Genomic DNA, 21,149 nt, shown 5'->3' with positions numbered 1-21,149 from the left:
GGAAAGGTCAAAGCTGCACATTGTCCTTCACTTGTTACACAGTAATCAAAGTAGGACAATAACGCACCTGTGTGTGTGTGTGTGTGTGTGTGTGTGTGTGTGTGTGTGTGTGTGTGTGTGTGTGTGTGTGTGTGTGTGTGTGTGTGTGTGTGTGTGTGTGTGTGTGTGTGTGTGTGTGTGTGCTGTTCTTCAGTTCAGTTTCCTGCTTGACCAGGTAACGCAGTGGAAACATGTTGTCTACTTCTTCGTCCTTCCACCAATCAGAAGCCATCATTAAACCTGGTTTTCCTTCAGTGCAGGTTCACCCACCCCGGGTCCATTCTGGTGAGCTCAGGAGCAGCTTGTGGTTTTGTCGGAGCTTCCAGAGATTTCTAAAGGCGCCGTGAGTCCTCATGTGCAGGAGGTGAACTGTGGGTTTACCTGCAGCAGGTGTTGCTGCTGCTGACGCCAACAGGATGTCCTGCTCCTGCTGCTGCTATGTCAGTCCCACAGGTAAGGACCACACGCCACGCTTCACGACGCCCGGGGGCCATCAGCTGTCGTGAGATGCTAAAAATCACATTGGGTTATTGTTCTTGAGACAAATCTGAACTCATCCCTTTCAAAATAATGAGAATATTGTGAAACTTTATCAAAAGTTTGCTAAAATATTAAGACTTTACATTAAAAGTGTCTCAAAATATAAGAAAACTGTGTCTGTAGTGTAAAGACAGATAGATTGTGATGGTGTGTGACGTCATCAGCTGGAAACGCCTTTTTTTTTTTTTTACCGTGTCCGTGTCTGGACGTGAGCGCGTGTCCGTGTCCGGTAGGGACCAGGAAGGAGCGGCTCGTGCACGGCGGGGTGGCGGAAGTAGAAGGAGGAGAAGAGGAGGAGAGCAGGAGGAACATGGACATCTCTCTGCTCAGGGAGCAGTACAGGAGCACCAAGGAGCGGCAGAGGAGACACACACAGGTGCTGCTGCTCCGGACAGGTGAGCTCCGGCCGCCGCTCACCTGGACGCCAGTCGGGCGCGCGCTGAGGACGTGTGTTGAAATGAATGTAATGATTTGTGTTTTAGCGCTAAAATAAAAAGAACGTTTTGAGAGTTTGTGGAGAAAAAGTTTTGTTTTTATTGGTAAGTTTTGGGTTTGTATTCGTGGAATAAGTTTATTTCGCCTTTCAGGAACAAGCTAGCGGATGTACGATCACAACTTCCTGCTTGCATGTCAAAATAAAAGCATTGTATTCAGAGTCAAACGAATTGGCGCTAAAGTTCTTCATTATTAATAAGGTCACACGCAAGAAGTATTAAAAAACAGTAATATTATGAGGGCAAGTTTTATCTGTAGCATGTAGATAAATTAGTTTTATTCAAAATTTATTGTTTTTGAATATATAAGTTGACATGTGTTATTATTATGAAATAAAAGCAAAAACCTCCAAGTTTTAATTAATAAATTGACAAACAGTGTAAAAGCAGTTATTTTTTAAAAATGTTTAATCAGTATTTTATTTTATTAATTTTACTTGACTGATTAATCAGGTTTTTATGTTGAAGGCCAAGCAATTACACTTCCTGTTAGTTTTGATTTGCATGAGGCACGTTTCTCTGTACCTGTCCTTCCTTCTCCGCAGTATCAGAGCAGCTGTCGGAGTCTGTCAACATCGTCCCCGTCACTCAGGGCTTAACATCGCCATGGGAACCGAGCAGCGGCCCGCTGCCAGTCCTGACCTTTGACCTGGACCCGATGAGCTACGACCCCTGGCACGTGCACCTTGGCCTGCACAAACGTTTGTGTCCTGGGGCCATCGCTCAGCTGACGGCGTCCTCCGTGGAAATGACCAGCGCCCTCTGCTCCTCCCGGTGAGTCGCAGCCAGACCCCCCAAGAGGAAGAAGAAACAGGAAGTTGTGACTGACTGTTTCCTGTTTTCACCCTCCAGACGCTGGTCGTCCTCCACCGACGCCATCAGCTCACACCTGGATGTCGAGTCGACGTCAGAGTCTCTGAGCAGCTCCAGAAACACGTCCCCCCTTCACCCCACCAAAGACCTGGACAACGCAGACCCGGGTTCAGAATCCCCCCACCGGTCCAGAGGAGACCCGGGCCCAGAGTCCCCCCACCGGTCCAGAGGAGACCCGGGGTCAGAATCCCCCCACCGGTCCAGAGAAGACCCGGGGTCAGAGTCCCCCAACCGGTCCAGAGGAGACCGGGGGTCAGGACCCTGCAACGGACCTCCAGAGGAGTCGTGTCCAAACCGGGCTTCTGTCTGGGAGCCAGCCCCCGGTCACAGATCCAAACAGACCCCCAGGGGCTCGTTCACCAGCTCCGATGAAAGCGCCACGCCGGTGGCGTCCGTCACCGGTTCCACCATCAGCATCCATGAGGACCTGAAGGAAACCGCCACATGGAGGGGCTCCAGGAGGTTCGTGGCCCCGTCCCTCCGGTTGACCCGGCAGCTGAGCGTCGGAGGGCTGGGGTCTCCATCCACGGGGGGTCACCAGGCACTGAGCTATCAGCCGTTCCCCAACAGGAAGACCCCGAGGATCTCTGAGGCCGCCAAGAGGCTGGGGATGTACTCCTCCTTCTGATTGGGTGGGAATGTCTGAAGGATTCTGATTGGTTGTGAACTTTCTTCTATGAAGTATTCCTCCTGCTTCAGCTCGTCTTTCGTCCAGCCGGACGTCTCCGTTCCTTCTCCGGTTCCACGTTCCTCTTCCATGGAGCCCCACAGTTCCCTCAGACAGACGTCTGTCATTCACTGTTACTCTGGGAAGCAGGAAGGATTTAAACACGCTGATGAAATGTTCTGTCATGCTGATTTTTACCTTTTGTCTCATAGAAGTAATTTTAAGCAGGAAACCCAGGCCTGTCTCCAAAGGAGATTTTATCTTTTCTTCATTACTTAGTCTCTCAGGTTAAAAATGACTTTTAGATTTAACCTCCGTTTTTCCAGGCCTGCTGGTTTAAATTCACGGATATTAAAAATATGTTTGTTTCAGCTTTCATTATGTTGTCTTTTATTATTTCTTTGCTACATGTTCTTGCTCAGGGTGTGAATACAGGGCATTAAACTTGTTTTCTGTCATTTTTGTGTTTTGTTTGAACTAACAGAGTGTGTTCTTCTTCACTGACCAAAATGGAAAATTATTTTTATGAAATTATAGTTAATTATAATCAGCTAAAAATGTGTAAATGTAGTGCACGACCACCCACAAATGTGTCTTTTGACTGTGAAAACAAGCAATATTTCAAAGACATCGTTACAATGCAGTATTGATTACTTTTGTGGATTAAGTAGACCTTTTAATTATTAATATAAATACTGTATTCATTTTACAGTATTTTTATTTCATTTATATATCTTTATTTTATTTTTATTATTTTAATAATTTTTCTTTTTATTTTAATTTATATTAATTACTTATCTATTCATTTTAAAATATTTTAATGAAGTTTAATTTAACTTTATTTATCTTTTTTATTTTGATAGGGTTCTATGTTCTCACGTGACCACATGCAGCAGGCGAACGAAGATCGTTGATATCAACAAACGTTGCCTCGGCGCAGAGACACCACTCCGGGCTTCTCACCTGATTCCTCTGACGGATGTGACGTCACTGGATCTTGAAATATGTTCGGAGTGAGCCCTCCTGTTCGCTCTCAATGCCTTATTATTCCGTTACGGGAAGCGTCGCACGGACGACAACAACACGGTCGTGGAGAGGAGGACGTGGAGCGGAACGCTTTCCTGCCGAGCAGCGGGTTGTCACCGCGTCCTCTGACATCCAGGTAACCACAGAAAGGTTCTCCAGCCCCACATCGACTAATTTAAAGAAAAATAAATATTACGATTGTCTTTTTCGAGCTTTCAAAACATGTCGGCTAACTTAGCCGCAGCTAGTGGCAGTAAATGTTAGCTACGTCTGAATGAGGACAAACTACGTCATTGACGATCAAAACTTCTCCTTCGTGTCTTTAATGACGTCATTTATGTCGGACTCCAACGTTTAACGCGACAGTTTACTGCGCATTGTAGTTTGTTTTTTTTACTATTTAAAAGACATTTTTATATGTAAAACTTTAATATAGAAACTAGCTAACCGTTAGCTAGTTAGCTACGTGACTCATTAGTTTTGGAGGATTTTTATTGAAGCTGTTGGAAGGATTCAGTTTCAGAATGACGAACATTGACCATGAAGCCGAGTCAGGCTGTGGGCTGACTACTTATACCGAAATGGATGCTGGGAGTCTGTGTGGGGCTAGTGGCGCAATGGATAACGCGTCTGACTACGGATCAGAAGATTCTAGGTTCGACTCCTGGCTAGCTCGACTTTTTCCCGTCATGAACGATCAGAACCGTTTTAATGAACACGTGACAAAAACACGTGACGAAGGGGATAAATTATAATTTTAACAGAATTATTGACCTCCAGGTGTCAGAGGAGGTAAGACTACACAAGAATGTACAAGGAAACCAGCCTGGAATCAATTTAATTTAGCAGAACCTTCACTTTTCCTGCCTCAACATTCTGTTTTAGTCGTTCATATTCTTTGATGAACTCCTAAAAGTCATCACGGGGGCCCCTCGGGCGGGTCGTGACCCCCTGACCTCCTATTTTGCGTTTCCTGTTGTGTTTGAGCTCAGACGATGGCGGAGCTGAACATGGAGGCCAAGCTTAAGAACCGGCTGAAGCAGGAGAAGGTCCAGCTGTGGAACGCCCCCTTCACCGACGCCGACAACCAGCCGGGGAGGCATCACATGGAGGTCAGCTGGTCCACAGACCTCCAGACCCACGCACCTGAAAATACTCTGTTACACACAGACATAAATAATTCACGCGGATAATAAACAGCAGGTAAACCAGAGGTAGAACCATCAGACATTCAGGCTCAATGCTAAACATTCACACAAGGAAAGGTTTATTAATATTTTATTTTATCAACCAAAACATGATAAATACTGGTTTAATAAATGTGTTTGACTTCCTGACCTACCGGTAGAATACAGGTCCTCCTCAACTTATGAACACAACTGGTTCGTAAACTGAATTGTTTGTAAGTAGTTATTTATTAAATTTCAATCTCTAATCCTCATCTGAGGTCATTTAAATGTCATTACTACTGTAAATACTACAGTAATGTCATTACTACTGTAAATACTACAGTAATGTCATTACTACTGTAAATACTACAGTAATGTCATTACTACTGTAAATACTACAGTAATGTCATTACTACTGTAACTACTAAAGTAATGTCATTACTACTGTAAATACTACAGTAATGTCATTACTACTGTAAATACTACAGTAATGTCATTACTACTGTAAATACTACAGTAATGTCATTACTACTGTAACTACTAAAGTAACGTCATTACTACTGTAAATACTACAGTAATGTCATTACTACTGTAAATACTACAGTAATGTCATTACTACTGTAAATACTACAGTAATGTCATTACTACTGTAACTACTAAAGTACTGTCATTACTACTGTAACTACTAAAGTAACGTCATTACTACTGTAAATACTACAGTAATGTCATTACTACTGTAAATACTACAGTAATGTCATTACTACTGTAAATACTACAGTAATGTCATTACTACTGTAAATACTACAGTAATGTCATTACTACTGTAAATACTAAAGTAATTCTGCTGTGTTGATGTGTGTTCTGGTGTCAGGAGCTGGCGGAGCGTTACGCTGCTCAGCTGGATCTGTCGGCGCCGGAGGTGGGCGGAGCCCTGGAGGCGATCCGGCTGCAGGCAGTGAAGAGAGGAAAAGGAAACAAGACGTTCAGGGAGACGAGTGTGGCCACGCTGGAGCTGCTGCTGCCCAGAGACAGCAAGAAGGTGAGGACACGGGTCCAAACGGGTTCACACGGGTTCACACAGGTGACACGGGTCCACCTGGGTCCAAACGGGTTCACACGGGAACACACGGGTTCACATGGGTTCACACAGGTCCACACGGGTTCACAGGGGTTCACACGGGTTCACAGGGGTTCACAGGGGTTCACACGGGTCCACACGGGTTCACACGGGTTCACAGGGGTCCACACGGGTCCACACGGGTTCACACGGGTTCACAGGGGTCCACACGGGTTCACAGGGGTTCACAGGGGTCCACACGGGTTAACACGGGTTCACAGGGGTCCACACGGGTCCACACGGGTCCACACGGGTTCACAGGGGTCCACACGGGTTCACACGGGTTCACAGGGGTCCACACGGGTTCACAGGGGTCCACACGGGTTCACACGGGTTCACAGGGGTCCACAGGGGTCCACACGGGTTCACACGGGTTCACAGGGGTCCACACGGGTTCACACGGGTCCACACGTGTCCACACGGGTCCACACGGGTTCACACGGGTTCACACGGGTCCACACGGGTTCACACGGGTTCACAGGGGTCCACACGGGTTCACACGGGTCCACACGTGTCCACACGGGTCCACACGGGTTCACACGGGTTCACAGGGGTTCACACGGGTTCACAGGGGTTCACACATTAATGACAGTGATGTTTACAGGATCCCAAGACAAAGAACTACCTGGAGATGAGGCTGGACGTTTCTGTTCAGGAGGTGGTGGACAGGTACACACACACACACACACACACACACACACACACACACACATACACACCCACACACACACACACACACACACACACCTGGTGTTGACTTTGGGTTCCTGTCTTCAGGATTGGACAGCAGTTCAGCCTCAAACACGTCAAACTGATCCACAACGGGACAACTCTGTGTGTCGGTGAGTCCTGAAGGCCAGCAGGGGGCGCCGGCAGGAGGAGGTGTCCCTCACCTGTGTGTGTGTGTGTGTGTGTGTGTGTGCTAGCAGACCGGCGTCTGGACCAGCAGGGGGTGAAGAACCACAGTAAGGTGATGGTGCTGAAGGTCAGCGACGGCGAGTGGAAGCAGCAGGCCAACGAGGAAGAGGAGAAGATGAAGAGGCAGAGCGAGAGCCTCCAGAGGAGCCAGAAGGGCTTCCAGATCCTCACCGAGAGAGGTGACAGACAGGAAGTTAGAGCCGCTCAGACAGGAAGTTAGAGCCGCTCAGACAGGACGTTAGAGCGGTGGAAGCAGTTGGGTGAACGTCGTGTGTGTGTGTGTATATGTGTCAGACGGCAGTGAAGATCCAGAGACCACGCCCTTCCTGGAGATCGCTGACCAGAGAGGAAACCCCCTAAAGATCCCCCCCACGGAGAAGAAGGTAGGGGGTCGCACCAGGAGCCCCCCATCTGTCCTGTGTACAGATACTGAGAGGTGTGTGTGTGTGTGTGTGTGTGTGTGTGTGTGTGTGTGTGTTCAGGCTCTCATCCTGGCGATGGGTCTCCATGAGAAAGGTCGTTCTCTGATGAAGAAGAAGCAGTTTGATAACGCCCTGCTGCACCTGCTGGAGGCCGACCAGCAGTTCAGGTGACCTCACTGTGACCTCACTGCGACCTCAATGTGACCTCACTTTGACCTCACATTCAGGATCTGCCTCCCACTTCTGTAGCGTTTAACATCCGCTAGCAGCTCTGGTATGACTTCTCATTCATCGCTATTGTTAGCATCGCGGTCGTCTGTGCTCTCAGAGATGAGCCTGACCTCTGACCTTTAACCCTGAGGCTGAATGAATCAGACGGGTGATGTTTGGGTGTAGCGTAGTGAGGCTAGCATGGTGCTAACCGTCATGTCGCTGCAGCCGCTGCGGCTCGGCGCTGCTGCGGTCGGTGGACAACTACGCGGTGCTGCAGCTGGACGTGGTGTGGTGCTACCGCGCCCTGGAGGCGCTGCCCTGCCTGGAGGACGGGCGCGCCCGCCTGCAGAGGGCCGAGGACGGCTTCCTGCAGTGCTACGGGGAGGGGCAGCGCCGGCTGCTGATGATCAAGGTGAGACACACACACACACACACAGACACACACACACGCGTGAAGCTTGAGCGTCAGATTCGTTGTTGACGTTGGCGTGTGTTGCCAGGGCAACACGGGCAAAGAGGAGGTGCTGTTCCTGCGGCTGTACCTCCTGCAGAGCCTCCTGTCCTACGTGGAGGGGAACGACGCTCAGGCCCGCCTCCAGCTGAGTAAAGTAAGCCCCGCCCACCCGTCGGCGCCGCCTGGCGGTCGCTGCTGATTGGCTGAGCCTGCTGTGACGTGTTCCGTCCAGGTGGAGGCGCTGTACAGCCGTCTGCGTCTGGACTCGGAGAAGATGTCCCAGCTGACGGCGCTGGGCTTCAGCGAGAGGGAGGTGCGTCTGGGGCTGCGGGCCTGCGGGGGGGACGTCCAGGAGGCCGCCATCCACATCAGCAGCCAGAGACAGGTGCGACCCGGCTGACCTCTGACCTCTCAGCGGATGACCTGGGGCGGTCTGACGCCTCAGGCTCATGTCCCCCCCTGCAGGAGCGAGAGCAGCTGAAGCGGCGGGAGCGACTGAAGCGGCGGCGCCGGGTGGAGGCCATCTCCACGCTGACGGAGCTGGGCTACTCCAGGAGGGACGCCAGCAGGGCGCTGCACCTCGCCGACGGGGACGTGGACCGGGCCTGTGGGGTGGGTATCCGTGTGAGAGTGGGAGGGGCCAACCCCCCGAGGAGGGGCCGGAGCTCACGACCTCCCGCGTGTCACCTGCAGATCCTGCTGGAGTCCCATCAGGGCGCTCTGTCCACCAATAACAACACGGAGGGCGTCGCCCCGGAGAAGCTGGAGCAGGTAGGTGTGGGTGAGTGGGTGGGTGGTGGTGGGGGGGGGGGGCGGCTGTAAGACCCCGCCCCTAACGCCAGCGTCCACCTGCAGCTGCTGTACCTGGGCTTCGAGCGCCGCGTCTCCGAGGCGGCGCTCCGGCTGACGGGAGGAGACGTCCAATCAGCGACGCAGCTGCTGCTGGACAACCAGGGCGTCCTCGCCCCCGACCTCCTGTCAGCCTCGCCCCCCTCCAGCGCCTCCAGCGCCTCCTCCCCCTCCTCCGAGGAGCCCAGCACCTCCTCCAACTCCCCAGGTAAGAAACATTACTGTAGTATTTACAGTAGTGATGACATTACTGTAGTATTTACAGTAGTAATGACAGTACTGTAGTATTTACAGTAGTAATGGCATTACTGTAGTGTTTACAGTAGTAATGACAGTACTGTAGTATTTACAGTAGTGATGACATTACTGTAGTGTTTACAGTAGTAATGACAGTACTGTAGTATTTACAGTAGTAATGACATTACTGTAGTGTTTACAGTAGTAATGACAGTACTGTAGTATTTACAGTAGTGATGACATTACTGTAGTATTTACAGTAGTAATGACAGTACTGTAGTATTTACAGTAGTAATGACAGTACTGTAGTATTTACAGTAGTAATGACAGTACTGTAGTATTTACAGTAGTAATGACAGTACTGTAGTATTTACAGTAGTAATTACATTACTGTAGTATTTACAGTAGTAATGACATGACTAGTACCTAGAGTAGTAATGACATTACTGTAGTATTTACAGTAGTAATGACAGTACTGTAGTATTTACAGTAGTAATGACAGTACTGTAGTATTTACAGTAGTAATGACATTACTGTAGTATTTAGAGAAGTAATGACATTTAAAAGACAACTTACGAACAATTCAGTTTATGAACAACCTCTATAAACCAGTTGTGTTCGTATGTTGAGGACTTCTTGTATTGTAGTTCTCCACTACCCTGGTGCTGCCGTGATCCACTAGTTATTGATCAGTTATCGGTCGTTAGCGCGGGTCGGTCCGGGTCTGTTTGTTCAGACTGAGTGTTTCCTGTCAGAGGACGAGGAGCTGGTGAACGAGGTTCTGGAGGACATCGCCCCCCATGAAGAGGACTACCTGGACCTGACGCTGGAGGAGGAGAGCGAGCTCATCGCCACCGTGAGGCGCTACCTGAACAGGGAGGCCACACCCACTGTGTGACAGCATCATCCGGTCCTCCATCGGCCACTGAGGAACATTAACGCGTTTATGTTCTGTGTTCCGTCTGAAGCGGCTTCCACATCAGATGTGAGTCCTGTTTCTACTTTAATACCGACGGGGATTTAATTTGGGGTAAAACCGAAGGAACCCACGCCCTTCTGAAGACATCTGTTTTTTTATGGTTGTTCACGACACCAGTTTTTGTGTTTTTGAGCTTTAAACTGATTTGTTCTTGAGTTTAACTAACGCTGGATTATCTCATGTTGATGGAGCCAATAAAGAAAAGGAAAATACTGTTTGTGTTTGAGTCTAACAAACGTCTCTCATTGTTGTCTCTTTATCCATAGAAAAACAGACTGATCATCTTCATGACATCTCATTGGCTGCATTAAATGTTTTATAATTTACATGTTTATAAGAAAACTAGCTTTTTTATTGCTCTTAAATTCTGCTCACGTTTCCTGTCTAATATTATTATTATTATTTTATTATTATTAGAACTGTTCTGATGACATCGCTCAAATTTATTCTTAAAGTCCTCAAAAATACGTCTGAAATGCTGAAATGTATCTTAATTCAAAGTATTTTAATTTCACGAGTAGTTGAAATAGACTTTGTTATCCTCTTATAAGTTGGTAACAATAAATATTTTTTTAAAAATTATAAATTAGAGTTAAAGAGAACAATTAAATCGTTAAAAAATACCAAAATGACAATCTTTTTGGAAAGGAAAAGTCTTGTGACTTTTTGTGATGGTTTTGTTTTTGTGGTTTTTGGAGGCATGCTAAACATGTTGTATGTTCTCTACCACCTGACAGATTTAATCCGACTGAACTCGTCTGACAGGTGAGGGAATGCAGCTGATAAGTTTTAAGAATTAAGTTTCATACGTCAAAGGGAGGAAGAGGAAGCTCAGTAATTGTCAAACATGTGTTTGTTCTGGGACAACTGTTGGGCGTTCAGCGCTCTGCAAAAACACAAAACGACACACCAACCGTTTGATAAAAAAAATCCACTTTTTATCTTTGTCTGTTTTTATTTATTGTACATGATTGCAGCTGTGGTAAAAGTCACAAGGGGGAGGAAGAGCGGGAGGAGGTGGAGGGGAGTCGGGGGCGAGGGTTTAGAAGTAGTTGACGACCCGGCGGATGGACTGGATGTTGGGGTTCTGGGCTTGCCACTCGTTGTGGCTGCAGTAGTCGCCGCGCTCCACGATGTACATGCGGCCGCGGAAGTTTGGCTCCTCGTACATCACCCAACTGAAAATGATCACGTTTTTGGAATTATTCCTTGAAATGTGATGTAAGCGCATCGGTAAAGGGTTCTGGACTCACGCTCCGTCTCCATAGACCTTGACCGAGTTGATGCAGTTCTTGGAGAATCCGCGGCTCTGCAGGAAGGGACAGTCGTCGCAGATCTCCACGCACTGGCCGGAGAAGTTACAGGCCTCGAACAGCTCGATGCGGTAGTGCTCCCCGTGCTGCCGGGGGGGACAAAAGGTATGGCGGAAACCCAGTTACTCCACATAGTTCAATGACAGGTTTAAATACAGAGGTGCTGTTAACTCCTGAAGAACCTGGTATTCTGTAACTTCTCCAGGTACTCCAGGATAAATATGTTTGAATTTAAACCAAGTACATTGTGACATTGGATTTCTTCTAATTTAATATCCACAAAATGTTCAGTTAATTAGCTAATAACATGTTGATGACGGTGACGATGTAAAGTACAGTGAACAGGAATGGGTTTTCTAACACTTGGGGTTCATCCTCTGAGGACTACGAACGTTCACCACCGTAAATCAAAACCTGTGACTCAGGAAAAACAAGATGAAATATTAACGTAAAGCTCATCCGGAATGTTTACCATGCGGATGGGCTTGCAGGATCCCATGTGGTCATTGTGGGAGTTCCACCTTTGGAATTCTGGGTACTCGCCGTGTTCCAGGATGTACTGCTGGCCCTTGAAGTCAGGGTGGTCGTAGCAGATCCAGGCTCCGCTCTCCACACGGATGGAGTTCACCCTGACGATAAACTCAGGATGAAAATACATCAACTTGAAAGCACCAGCTAGCGTTGGCATGTTAGCATTAGCTTGGTGTTCGGTAGCTGCTCTAGAAATAATGAACAAACTTTTGCAAAAGATTGTTCAGTAACAGGACTGCAACAGGAAACTGTCAGGAATTATCCAAGACTGCCCATCGTTCTCCGGACTAAGAGAGCCGCACCTGACCACCGGTCCCTCTCACCTGTTCATGAAGCCACGGTCCTGGAAGTTATCACAGTCTCCTCTGACCTCCAGCTTTCTGCCGGTGAAACATTTCCCCTCGTAGAAGGTGATCTAGAAGAGGAAGTCCAGAAATAATTCACCTCACAAGACATAACGAAGAATTCTTGAATCAACACCAGACCACAGGGATTCTGTCTGAACCGATGCTCCATCCAACGTTTCTGTAGGTTTTGTCGAGTATGTTTGGAGAAAGCAACCAACAAATGAATAGCCGTGTGTCTAGCAGACAATCTCTATGTTTCAAAGATGGAGGAACCAGGTCCAGACATGGTTCTTCCATCCCTCTACCAGGTAACACAATTAGCAGAAATGATTAACAGGAAGTGGAAAAAAATGCAGGATCAGCCCCTTCATCCTTCATCATCCCTCCACCGAGTTTCTTCTAAGAAGAATTTGTTTGTCCTTTAGACAAAATGACCGATGAACGAACGGAGTCATTGTTTTCTTCTGCAACGGAGGACCGCCTCACCAGGAACATCTTGCTAACGCGCTAACATGAGGGTTGTGGGTCGCTTCTTCTCTCCGATGTCGTTAGCAAATGTCTTACCTGAGCGACCTTCACCAAAGGACTCAAGACTGTCCGTCCATCAATCCGTCCAAAAAATTATTTTTGAATGACTGGGTATTTTACATTTTGCATTTACAAACCTACAATAATCCATCGCGTATTCGCACTTCAAGATGCCCGGCTTCACTACATTGCAGATTTTTAGTAGGTAGTCATGTGATACCGTACGCGCATGCTATTGGCTGACAGCATCCGTGTGTGCGCTGCATTCCAAGACTCATGGAACGCAGCACACTTCAGTGTATTAAAGGAACACTTAAAAGCGCTTTAATCTATCAGAGAGGGGGAAAAGGTAATAAAGATTCAATTAAATTACCGTAAATAATAAAATAGTTTGTCGGTATATCACGGAATTTCGTTTTTCGCGGGTGATCCTGGAACACATTAACCACGAGTAACAAAGGATTACTATATTTTAATTCAGCAGGTCTCATTTGCCTGATTATCCACCACCACCACCACCATAATGGGTGGAAGGTAAAAAGGTGGACTGAACAAAGATCAGCTTTACTTCTTCTCCCCGTTCCCAGGAGGCCGTTTTTTGTTTTTTTTAAATTGGCCTAATCACAACGCGAACATCTCCAAATCTAGGAGAGTTCCTCATTCAAAGTCAGGCAGAAACGAGAAGATCAGAAGGTTCTCAGGAGGTTCCTCACTCGGGTCCAGCTGCTCGACTTACCTTTCCAGAGTACTGCGACATCTTTACCCACTGGATGTTGTCCAACCTGGTCCACAATCACATACACAGTGTAACCGAGAAAAAGTTGGACCCTCTGATATATATGGAAGGGGTGCGAGCGAGGGGCGAGGTCCCGACCGGCGGGACAAAAGACGGAGCTTTAGGGGTTTCTGCTGCCTCGGCGCTTTCGTGTCTGCTGATTCTGCCGTGTGCGGCTCAAGTCAATAGAATGTGCTTGGCCTGAGCTTTACCGGGTCAATGGCGCCGCACATGCCAGACTTCTATAGACACACACATCTCACCTACAGCCCCACAATGCAATGCAAACCCCACAAGTAGCCACAAAACACCAAACTGACTTCTGGAGAGCAGCAGGTGGAACCAGAAGGTTCTGACAAAGAACATAAAATGCACCTCCACCTTGATTTAAGTTATTTTATTCACATCTTATGGGTAGTGATAACATAAAGTAGATTTCATTGGACAGCTAGAACACATGTTAGATCCTTCATATGGAGTCATCATCAGATCCTGGATCGTCCAGATCGTCCGCTGGATCCAGAATGTCTCATGGATTCTTTACCACCGAGGATTAATTAGAATAGATCATCAAACTTCTCGGGTAACATCTGCACTGATTGGACAACAGCGACCTGATGACATCACCAACCGATGGCGCGCACGCCAATCAGATCTGGTGATCTAGAATGTTATATCGATAGGATAGAATGATCCAGACTAACCTGGGATCAGATCGGAGCGGATACAGATTATTGCTGATAAATACAGAGGCGCCGCTGAAGGGTACCTCAGGAGGCGGAGTCTCGGGATCGGAGGCAACCATTTGTTCAGGTGAGTGAAGAACAAAGAAGCGCCTGTGAATTAAAGCCCTTTAACAGCAGGAAACGGTTCAGGTTGGGCAGCGGTCCCATCACTTCCTGGGCGTGTCCACGTACTGATGAGGGTGGAGCTGACCTCACAGCGGATCCTCCACCCCCAGGTGATGCTGCTCTCAACTCCGCCCGCCCTGCGTCTCACTGTGGTTGCCATCTGATGAAAGAAGACCCAGCTGTCAATCAGAGATGCAGGACATCCAGAAAAATGACCAGCAGCTGTTAGCATAGCCGGATAGCATGAGGCTTGTTTATTTCGTCCTTCACAACTTCACTGAGAAAGGCAGGAAATACTGGACCCCTGTTACTAACTGGGTACCATGACCCCCGCACTGACCTCAGAATCTGCAGACCATAGTCTGGACCGTCCAACAGGGGACCCAGTTCTGCTCTCTGGAGGTTGTTGTCGCTCAGGTCCAGCTCCTTCAGACGGGACGGGTTGGACTTCAGAGCTGAGGCCAGGAAGGAGCAGCTGACCTCTGACAAACCACAGTCACCCAGTCTGGACGGAGATCAAAATCCAGGTTCAGGTTTGAATATGCTGCCTTAGAAACCAATCAGTGACTGGAGTGGAGACGGCCAGGGAACAGACCTCAGAACCTCCAGTCTGCATTCTGGATTCTCCAGAGACCTGGACAACAGCTTCACTCCTGAGTCCTTCAGCTGGTTGTACCCCAGGTCCAGTTCTCTCAGGTGGGACGGGTTGGACTTCAGCGCTGAGGCCAGAGACCAACAGCCTACCGCTGACAAACCACAATTTACTAATCTGGATAAAGGAGACACAACATCAGACGACAACATTTTTTCTTGAAACCAACCATCCTGATCCATGCCCCGCCCTTCTACAACCTCTGTTAAGGCTGAAAGAGGTCAGTTTGGACGGCAAATCAAATTGTTGCAGAGATTCTGACTATCCAAATGGTCCGTTGGGACCTTATTTGTTTGACTGATTAATATCAGGACAAAAGTAAGAATGATGTGTGACCTCAGAACCTCCAGTCTACATTCTGGACTCTCCAGGAAACCAGACAGCAGGTCCACTCCTGAGTCCTGCAGGTTGTTGTTACCCAGGTCCAGTTGTCTCAGGTGGGACGGGTTGGACTTCAGAGATGATGTCAAGGACTCACAGTCGACTGCTGACAAACTGCAGTATGTCAAGCTGAATAAAGATCAATTATAGAATGATTGTGTACAATTTCCTTGTGTTTTGACGGGAAAATAAAAACCATCATTTCTGGAATCTTACATGCATTTTCAGAGGAAACAAAAACAATGACTATTTATCTTCCATCTGGATTTTCCTAGTTTGATCCTGTTTTCCAAAGTTTGGGCACTAAGTGTGACGTTTCGAGACGTAAACACAGACAACACAACCGGCTGTCTAAATGACCAGCAACAAAATGAACTTACAAGAAATGATCCTGGGAACATTTCTAAAAGACTTGAGGTGACTGAAAGCTCAAGGATGAAGGAAAACACGGAGTACCAGTCAACGTCTGTGCAACTACCCAGAGTCATACCCAGCGCTGGGGAACAAGATAGACAAAGATTCAGGGGGGTGACCTGCGGGTAGGAGGTAGGAGGCCAGACCTGGTGTTGTGGCAACAGAGCAGGTGGAGCCAGTGCTTGGGTAACGGACAAGGATTAAGGGATTGGCAGCCTGACCTGAGCTAGGGCAGATGACTGATACTGAACGTTAGATACTATTATGTTCTTATTTCCTGTTTAAATTCTCAGGCTCTTCTGTGTGCAATGACAATAATGAAATACATGACAAATAAAGTGAAATACATGAACTGACCTCAGAGTCTCCAGCTGACAGTTTGGACTCTGCAGGCTGACAGACAGACAATCCGACATCTTAGATTCTTCCAAGTTGTTTCCATCCAGGTACAACTGTCTCAAGTGGGACGGGTTTGATTTCAGAGCTGAGGCCACAACTTCAAGATGAATATTTGACAGTCCACAAAACGGAAGCCTGTCCTCAAAGAGAATAAAACAAGTAAGAAGACATTGGCTGGAGGAGGTTCTGAGAGTTATCTTGGACAGTTGGCAACTCCCCTCTGGACTTACACCGCCTTTCTGCAGTTCCTCACGACTGGAATCAGTCGGTGTCGTCCCTCCCTTGTTGTGGTGTATTCCCCCAGGTCCAACTCATCCAGAACCTGGTCTGACATCTGCAGCATGTAGGCCAGACCTGAGCAGTGGATCTCTGAGAGTCTCTTCTCTGACTTGTTCTCTGACCTGAGGAACTCTTGTATCTCCTGATGGACTGATTGGTCCTTCAGCTCCATCAGACAGTGGAAGATGTTGATGCTCCTGTCAGGAGAGATGTTGTTGCTGTTCATCTCTCTCAGGTAGACAATGGCTCTCTGTAAGACTCTTGGACTGTTGTCCATCTGACCCAGCAGACCCCCTAAGAGTCTCTGGTTGGACTCCAAAGACAAGCCATGAAGGAAGCGGACCAACAGGTCCAGGTGACCATTTTTATTGTCAAAAGATTTCTTCATTGATCTTTTCAGAAAAGCATCCAAAGTGACATCGACCCGTTTTCCTCCCAGGAACGCCTTCAGAACCTTGGTGTTCCTGCTGGTGTAGCAGTGGATCATGTAGACTCCAGCCAGGAACTCCTGAAGGCTCAGATGGACAAAGCAGTAGACGCTTTTCTGGAGGATGACACACTCTGTCCTGAAGATCTCTGTACAAACTCCTAACTTCACCAAGACTTCTGAGACATCAAGACCACACCGCTCCAGGTCTTCTTGGTAGAACATGATGTCTCCTTTGTCCAGATGTTCGAAGGCCAGCCTCCCCAGCTTCAGAAGAAGATCTCTGTCAGCCTCCATCAGCTCCTGTGGACTCGTCTCCTGTGCTTCACCGGACCTCTGCTTCTTCCTCTTTATCAGGACCATCAGGAAGTGTGAGTACATGTCTGTCAGGGTCTTGGGCAGCTCTCCTTCTGGGTCTGTGGTCAACATGTGGTCCAGAACTGCAGCAGTGATCCAGCAGAAGACTGGGATCTGACACATGGTATGGAGGCTCCTGGAGGTCTGGATGTGGGAGAAGATTCTACTGAACTGGTCCTCCTCTCTGAACCTCCTCCTGAAGTACTCCTCCTTCTGGTCATCGGTGAAGCCTCGGACCTCTGTTACCCTGTCCACATATCTAGGAGGGATCTGATTGGCTGCTGCAGGTCTGGAAGTGATCCAGACGAGAGCCGAGGGAAGCAGATTCCCCTTGATGAGGTTTGTCAGCAGCTGGTTGACCGAGGACACCTGAGACACATCAGAGATGCGCTTCCTGTTCTTTAAGTCCAATGAGGGTCTGCTTTCATCCAGGCCATCAAAGATGAACAACAGCCTCCAGGAAGTGATCTTCTCTGCTGTGACCTTCTGGAACGCTGGATGGAAAACACGGAGCAGCTGGAGAAGACTGTACCGCTCATCTCGGATCAGGTTCAGCTCTCTGAACGATAGTGGGACCACCAGACTGAGGTCTTGGTTCTCCAAGCCCTCGGCCCAGTCCAGAGTGAACTTCTGCACCGAGAAGGTCTTTCCAACCCCGGCGACGCCGTTGGTCAGAACAACTCGGATGGGCGTCTGCTGGTGGGGTAAGGCTTTAAAGATGTCGTTGCACCTGATTCTAGTATCCTGGAGGGTCTCCATCCTGGAAGTGGTCTCAAGCTGCCACACTTCATGTTGGGTATTAACGTCTTCACTCCGTCCCTCTGTGATGTAGAGCTCAGTGAAGATGGTGTTGAGGAGGGTTCCACTTCCTGTTTCATTGGTTCCTTCCATCACACGTTCACATCTCCTCCTCAGGCTGATCCTGTGTTCTTCCTGAACTTCCTGGAGAACCCTGTCTGCTGAGAGAAGGAACACGTTAAGACCAAAGACCAAGGATCCTGTTTAAACATGGTTCATGAACCTGGCTGAGACCCTCATCTGGTGCTGGACCAACGTGGGCACTGGGTGTGGAAACCATGTGTTGGACAATGTGACCCAACAACCAACAGGAAAACAAAATGTGAAAAAATGATGAATTTAAACAATTCTTGAAAGTTAATGTAACAACAAACAACAACAGACAACTACAGACAACGTGATGTCATCAGCAAACAGCTGTTACTTTCTACAGTGCTGGAGATCTGCTTATCCACGTTGGGGACAAGTAGAGTCTCCTGATGTACCTGAACAAGGTGAGACTGGATCCATCAGGACATCCTGATGCAAATGATGGGACTCCTCCTCCTTTTCCTCCTCTTCTTCCTTTTCCTCCATCCTGTGGAGATGTAAACTTTCTTTAACACGTTTCATTGGTGGAGACCAACCAAAGGCTTTTAAGTCGATGTTCTTCCTTACACCTAAACCCTTGTAGTCCATCCTGGTTCAAGTTAAGGTCAGGATGGCTGCTGGTTAACTAACCCAAACCTAATTAACCTGAATGTAGACGAGCTGAAAGCTGACATCATCTTACTGGAGGCGTCGGTCATCTGAAGGTCCAGGTCCAATGTCGAAGTTCAGAGGCTCGTCAATGGACTTGTCTTCCCTCACCGACAGACTGATGGACCCCGAACCCTCGGCCCTGTGGAGTCTGCTTCTGGGGTTAATCAGGCAGTATCAGCTGATATAAAATGATTCCTATGGACCTTAGACCAGTGGTTCTTAACCATGTTGGAGGAACTGAACCCTGTGCCTTCCTATTACCCTTCTTAAGTGAAAAAAAAGTTCTACTGGTGCACAAAGTGAATCGTGCATCAACATGTTTGTGAACAAAACCAGCCAAACATGATTTTCACACAAAATCACAAAGGATGCTAACAATGAATATTTCAGAAAATGAATGTGACTTCTGATGTTGCCTTTCAGAGATCAGCTCAGAAATATCCAATTGATCAGAAAGTTCATGCTAATAATGAAAATGTTTTACCAAATAGGAGTTTTAACATCCGCGGTGGTGAAACTGAAAGTCAAGCAGAGGTCGGTTCCGTTCCTCCAGGTTTATGACCACACCCATGTTGTACTGAATGCTGCATTAACAGGTTCGTATCTAATACCTGTAAATCTTTCTTCCTTTTCATGATGACCATGAAAACATCTAAAACAGCTAAAAACAGCTAAAAAGTAAAAGAGTTCCCTGCAGTGAACAGGCCTTACTTTGTGGGTGAGGGTACTGGTTTGTCACTGAAGTTTATCGGTATACCAATAGAACTGCTCTTCTTCCTGCCCTGTTTCTCCTGCACCGTGTCGCTCATCTCCTCGTCAGACATCAGTCTGGGAGCAAAACAACATCCGACGCTCCGAGAAAGAAGAAAAACCAGTTTGTCCAAAGCAAAAAAACTGAGCCCCAACACGGTCGACTACGTGTCTCACACTCAAACACACAAATGCGCAGCTGACAGGGTGGAAACGGACTCGGATACTTTGGCAGTCAAATTATAAATTGCTGTCTCGACACCGACCCCACCTTGACCTTCAGGTTCCACCAGCGTTCTTCACGATCTGGTCCCAACGTTTGGCTGGAAGGGTATGATTCAAAGAGCTGGTTCGTATGAACGTATTCCTGGACTGGTATAGCCAGATGCTATGTGAGATACTCATGCCAAGCCAATCAGACACCGAAGAGGGCGTGCCATGTCACCATAGCAACAGTAGTAGTTTTCCATTCCATTGTCGCATTCATCATTGAAGTAATAAACAAAATGACTTAACTGTAGTTTCTGTCGTATATAGCAATCGTTCCCAATCTCTGGGCCATGGACCGGTACCGGTCTGTGGGTCAGTTGGTCCGTGGGTCAGTCGGTCCGTGGGTCAGTCGGTGCTGTTCTGTGGGTAAATCGGTCTTTGGGTCAGTTGGGTCACACAGAAAGAATCCAGAACTTCCATCATTTCTGTTTTCTTTCTGATCTGGTTCTGAGCGATGTTTAGCTTTAAATGAGTGGATTCTCTCCACATCTGTCTGTGAGTCACTCTTGACGCTTGAGGAGATGCTTGGTGGTCACATGATTACCTTCTTAAAGGGGCCGCTCCAGCCTCAAGACACATGACTACCTTCTTAAAGGGGCCACTCTGGCCTCGGTCTTAAAGGGGCCACTCCGGCTGCTAACACCGAATACATTACCACTAAACTGAAACTCACAAGCTAGCAGAACCAACAAGAAACAAATGTTGGTGTGATGTTACGAGGACGCTGCTAATAAAGTTGATACAAACTGGATTCACGTTTGTTATTATATTTAGAATAAAACAGTTTAATGCTGGTCGTATCGTTTTATTTCGTTGGAGTTTTGCAACACTACTACATACGTACTTGTTCTGCATACTCGTGTGCTTCAACATCAGTGAGATTTATCAGGTAAGACATTTGTTTTATAAAAATGCATTGTTACAAAAGGAAGCGATGACAAAGCGTCAAATGTCCAAATATTTTTGTCCCTACGTGCCCTGTGGAACATTTCTGTCAACATACAGCAACCTGTCAGGTGGATTTGGCGCCCTCTAGTGCATGGGTAACGAGTTTTAGTTAGTTCTCCGTTATCAATGATCAGCTGTGATGACGTCACCACGTTGACGTCGCTGTACTGGGATCTGTGGATCAAGAACTGAGGTAATATTGGTTCCAGTGCCACGTCTCACATGTATTGATCTCCTCCAAATATAGATTTTAGTTTCCTGGACTGGGATGTGGATCCAGCTGCATACATCACGGCTGTTTTTATTTTAACGGAAACATTAGTTGTTTAATTTGTTTTTTAAATTACGGATCGATCTGAAACGGTTACATCGTTGAAGGACGTCAGGCTTT

At 47.5% G+C, this 21,149-nt stretch overlaps 4 protein-coding genes and 1 non-coding gene across 8 annotated transcripts; 3 read left to right on the top strand and 2 right to left on the bottom strand.

Annotated features, from left to right (window-relative positions):
* Positions 1 to 269: 269 nt before the first annotated feature.
* On the top strand, positions 270 to 3,062 carry LOC137587617 (TRIO and F-actin-binding protein-like). The gene is made up of 4 exons (XM_068304154.1): positions 270 to 492; positions 813 to 974; positions 1,619 to 1,847; positions 1,926 to 3,062. Exons 1-4 carry the CDS (start codon positions 456 to 458, stop codon positions 2,572 to 2,574), a joined length of 1,077 nt encoding a protein of 358 aa, XP_068160255.1. The 5' UTR covers positions 270 to 455; the 3' UTR covers positions 2,575 to 3,062.
* A 553-nt stretch (positions 3,063 to 3,615) lies between these two features.
* nub1 (negative regulator of ubiquitin-like proteins 1) lies at positions 3,616 to 10,209 on the top strand. 2 transcript variants are annotated; one of them, XM_068343705.1, is made up of 15 exons: positions 3,616 to 3,775; positions 4,632 to 4,751; positions 5,680 to 5,847; positions 6,530 to 6,594; positions 6,703 to 6,767; positions 6,855 to 7,022; positions 7,138 to 7,226; positions 7,326 to 7,432; positions 7,704 to 7,890; positions 7,979 to 8,086; positions 8,165 to 8,317; positions 8,398 to 8,544; positions 8,626 to 8,703; positions 8,788 to 8,989; positions 9,774 to 10,209. In XM_068343705.1, exons 1-15 carry the CDS (start codon positions 3,650 to 3,652, stop codon positions 9,914 to 9,916), a joined length of 1,926 nt encoding a protein of 641 aa, XP_068199806.1. In that variant the 5' UTR covers positions 3,616 to 3,649; the 3' UTR covers positions 9,917 to 10,209. The 2 variants fall into 2 exon arrangements, with proteins under 2 accessions (XP_068199806.1, XP_068199808.1); XM_068343707.1 differs by having other exon boundaries at positions 3,656 to 3,775; positions 4,627 to 4,751.
* Positions 4,243 to 4,315, top strand: trnar-acg (transfer RNA arginine (anticodon ACG)). The gene has a single exon. It is a non-coding gene; the product is annotated as a tRNA-Arg (tRNA).
* A 715-nt stretch (positions 10,210 to 10,924) lies between the features above and the next one.
* On the bottom strand, positions 10,925 to 13,568 carry crygn2 (crystallin, gamma N2). The gene is made up of 5 exons (XM_068343710.1): positions 13,453 to 13,568; positions 12,165 to 12,256; positions 11,783 to 11,939; positions 11,251 to 11,396; positions 10,925 to 11,175 (listed from the first exon to the last, which is right to left on the bottom strand). Exons 1-5 carry the CDS (start codon positions 13,471 to 13,473, stop codon positions 11,040 to 11,042), a joined length of 552 nt encoding a protein of 183 aa, XP_068199811.1. The 5' UTR covers positions 13,474 to 13,568; the 3' UTR covers positions 10,925 to 11,039.
* A 305-nt stretch (positions 13,569 to 13,873) lies between these two features.
* LOC137614128 (protein NLRC3-like) lies at positions 13,874 to 20,550 on the bottom strand. 3 transcript variants are annotated; one of them, XM_068343703.1, is made up of 9 exons: positions 19,502 to 20,550; positions 18,822 to 18,941; positions 18,535 to 18,626; positions 16,419 to 18,207; positions 16,147 to 16,323; positions 15,331 to 15,504; positions 14,938 to 15,111; positions 14,683 to 14,847; positions 13,874 to 14,502 (listed from the first exon to the last, which is right to left on the bottom strand). In XM_068343703.1, the coding sequence occupies exons 1-9, from the start codon at positions 19,612 to 19,614 to the stop codon at positions 14,487 to 14,489; spliced, it is 2,820 nt and encodes a 939-aa protein (XP_068199804.1). In that variant the 5' UTR covers positions 19,615 to 20,550; the 3' UTR covers positions 13,874 to 14,486. The 3 variants fall into 3 exon arrangements, with proteins under 3 accessions (XP_068199804.1, XP_068199803.1, XP_068199805.1); XM_068343702.1 differs by having other exon boundaries at positions 18,822 to 18,944; positions 19,502 to 20,549; XM_068343704.1 differs by having other exon boundaries at positions 18,822 to 18,938; positions 19,502 to 20,548.
* Positions 20,551 to 21,149: the final 599 nt, after the last annotated feature.

This window comes from Antennarius striatus, chromosome 20 (assembly GCF_040054535.1).
Source record: "Antennarius striatus isolate MH-2024 chromosome 20, ASM4005453v1, whole genome shotgun sequence".
NCBI classification, from domain to species: Eukaryota; Metazoa; Chordata; class Actinopteri; order Lophiiformes; family Antennariidae; genus Antennarius; species Antennarius striatus.
This window is presented reverse-complemented; position numbering and strand designations above follow the sequence as displayed.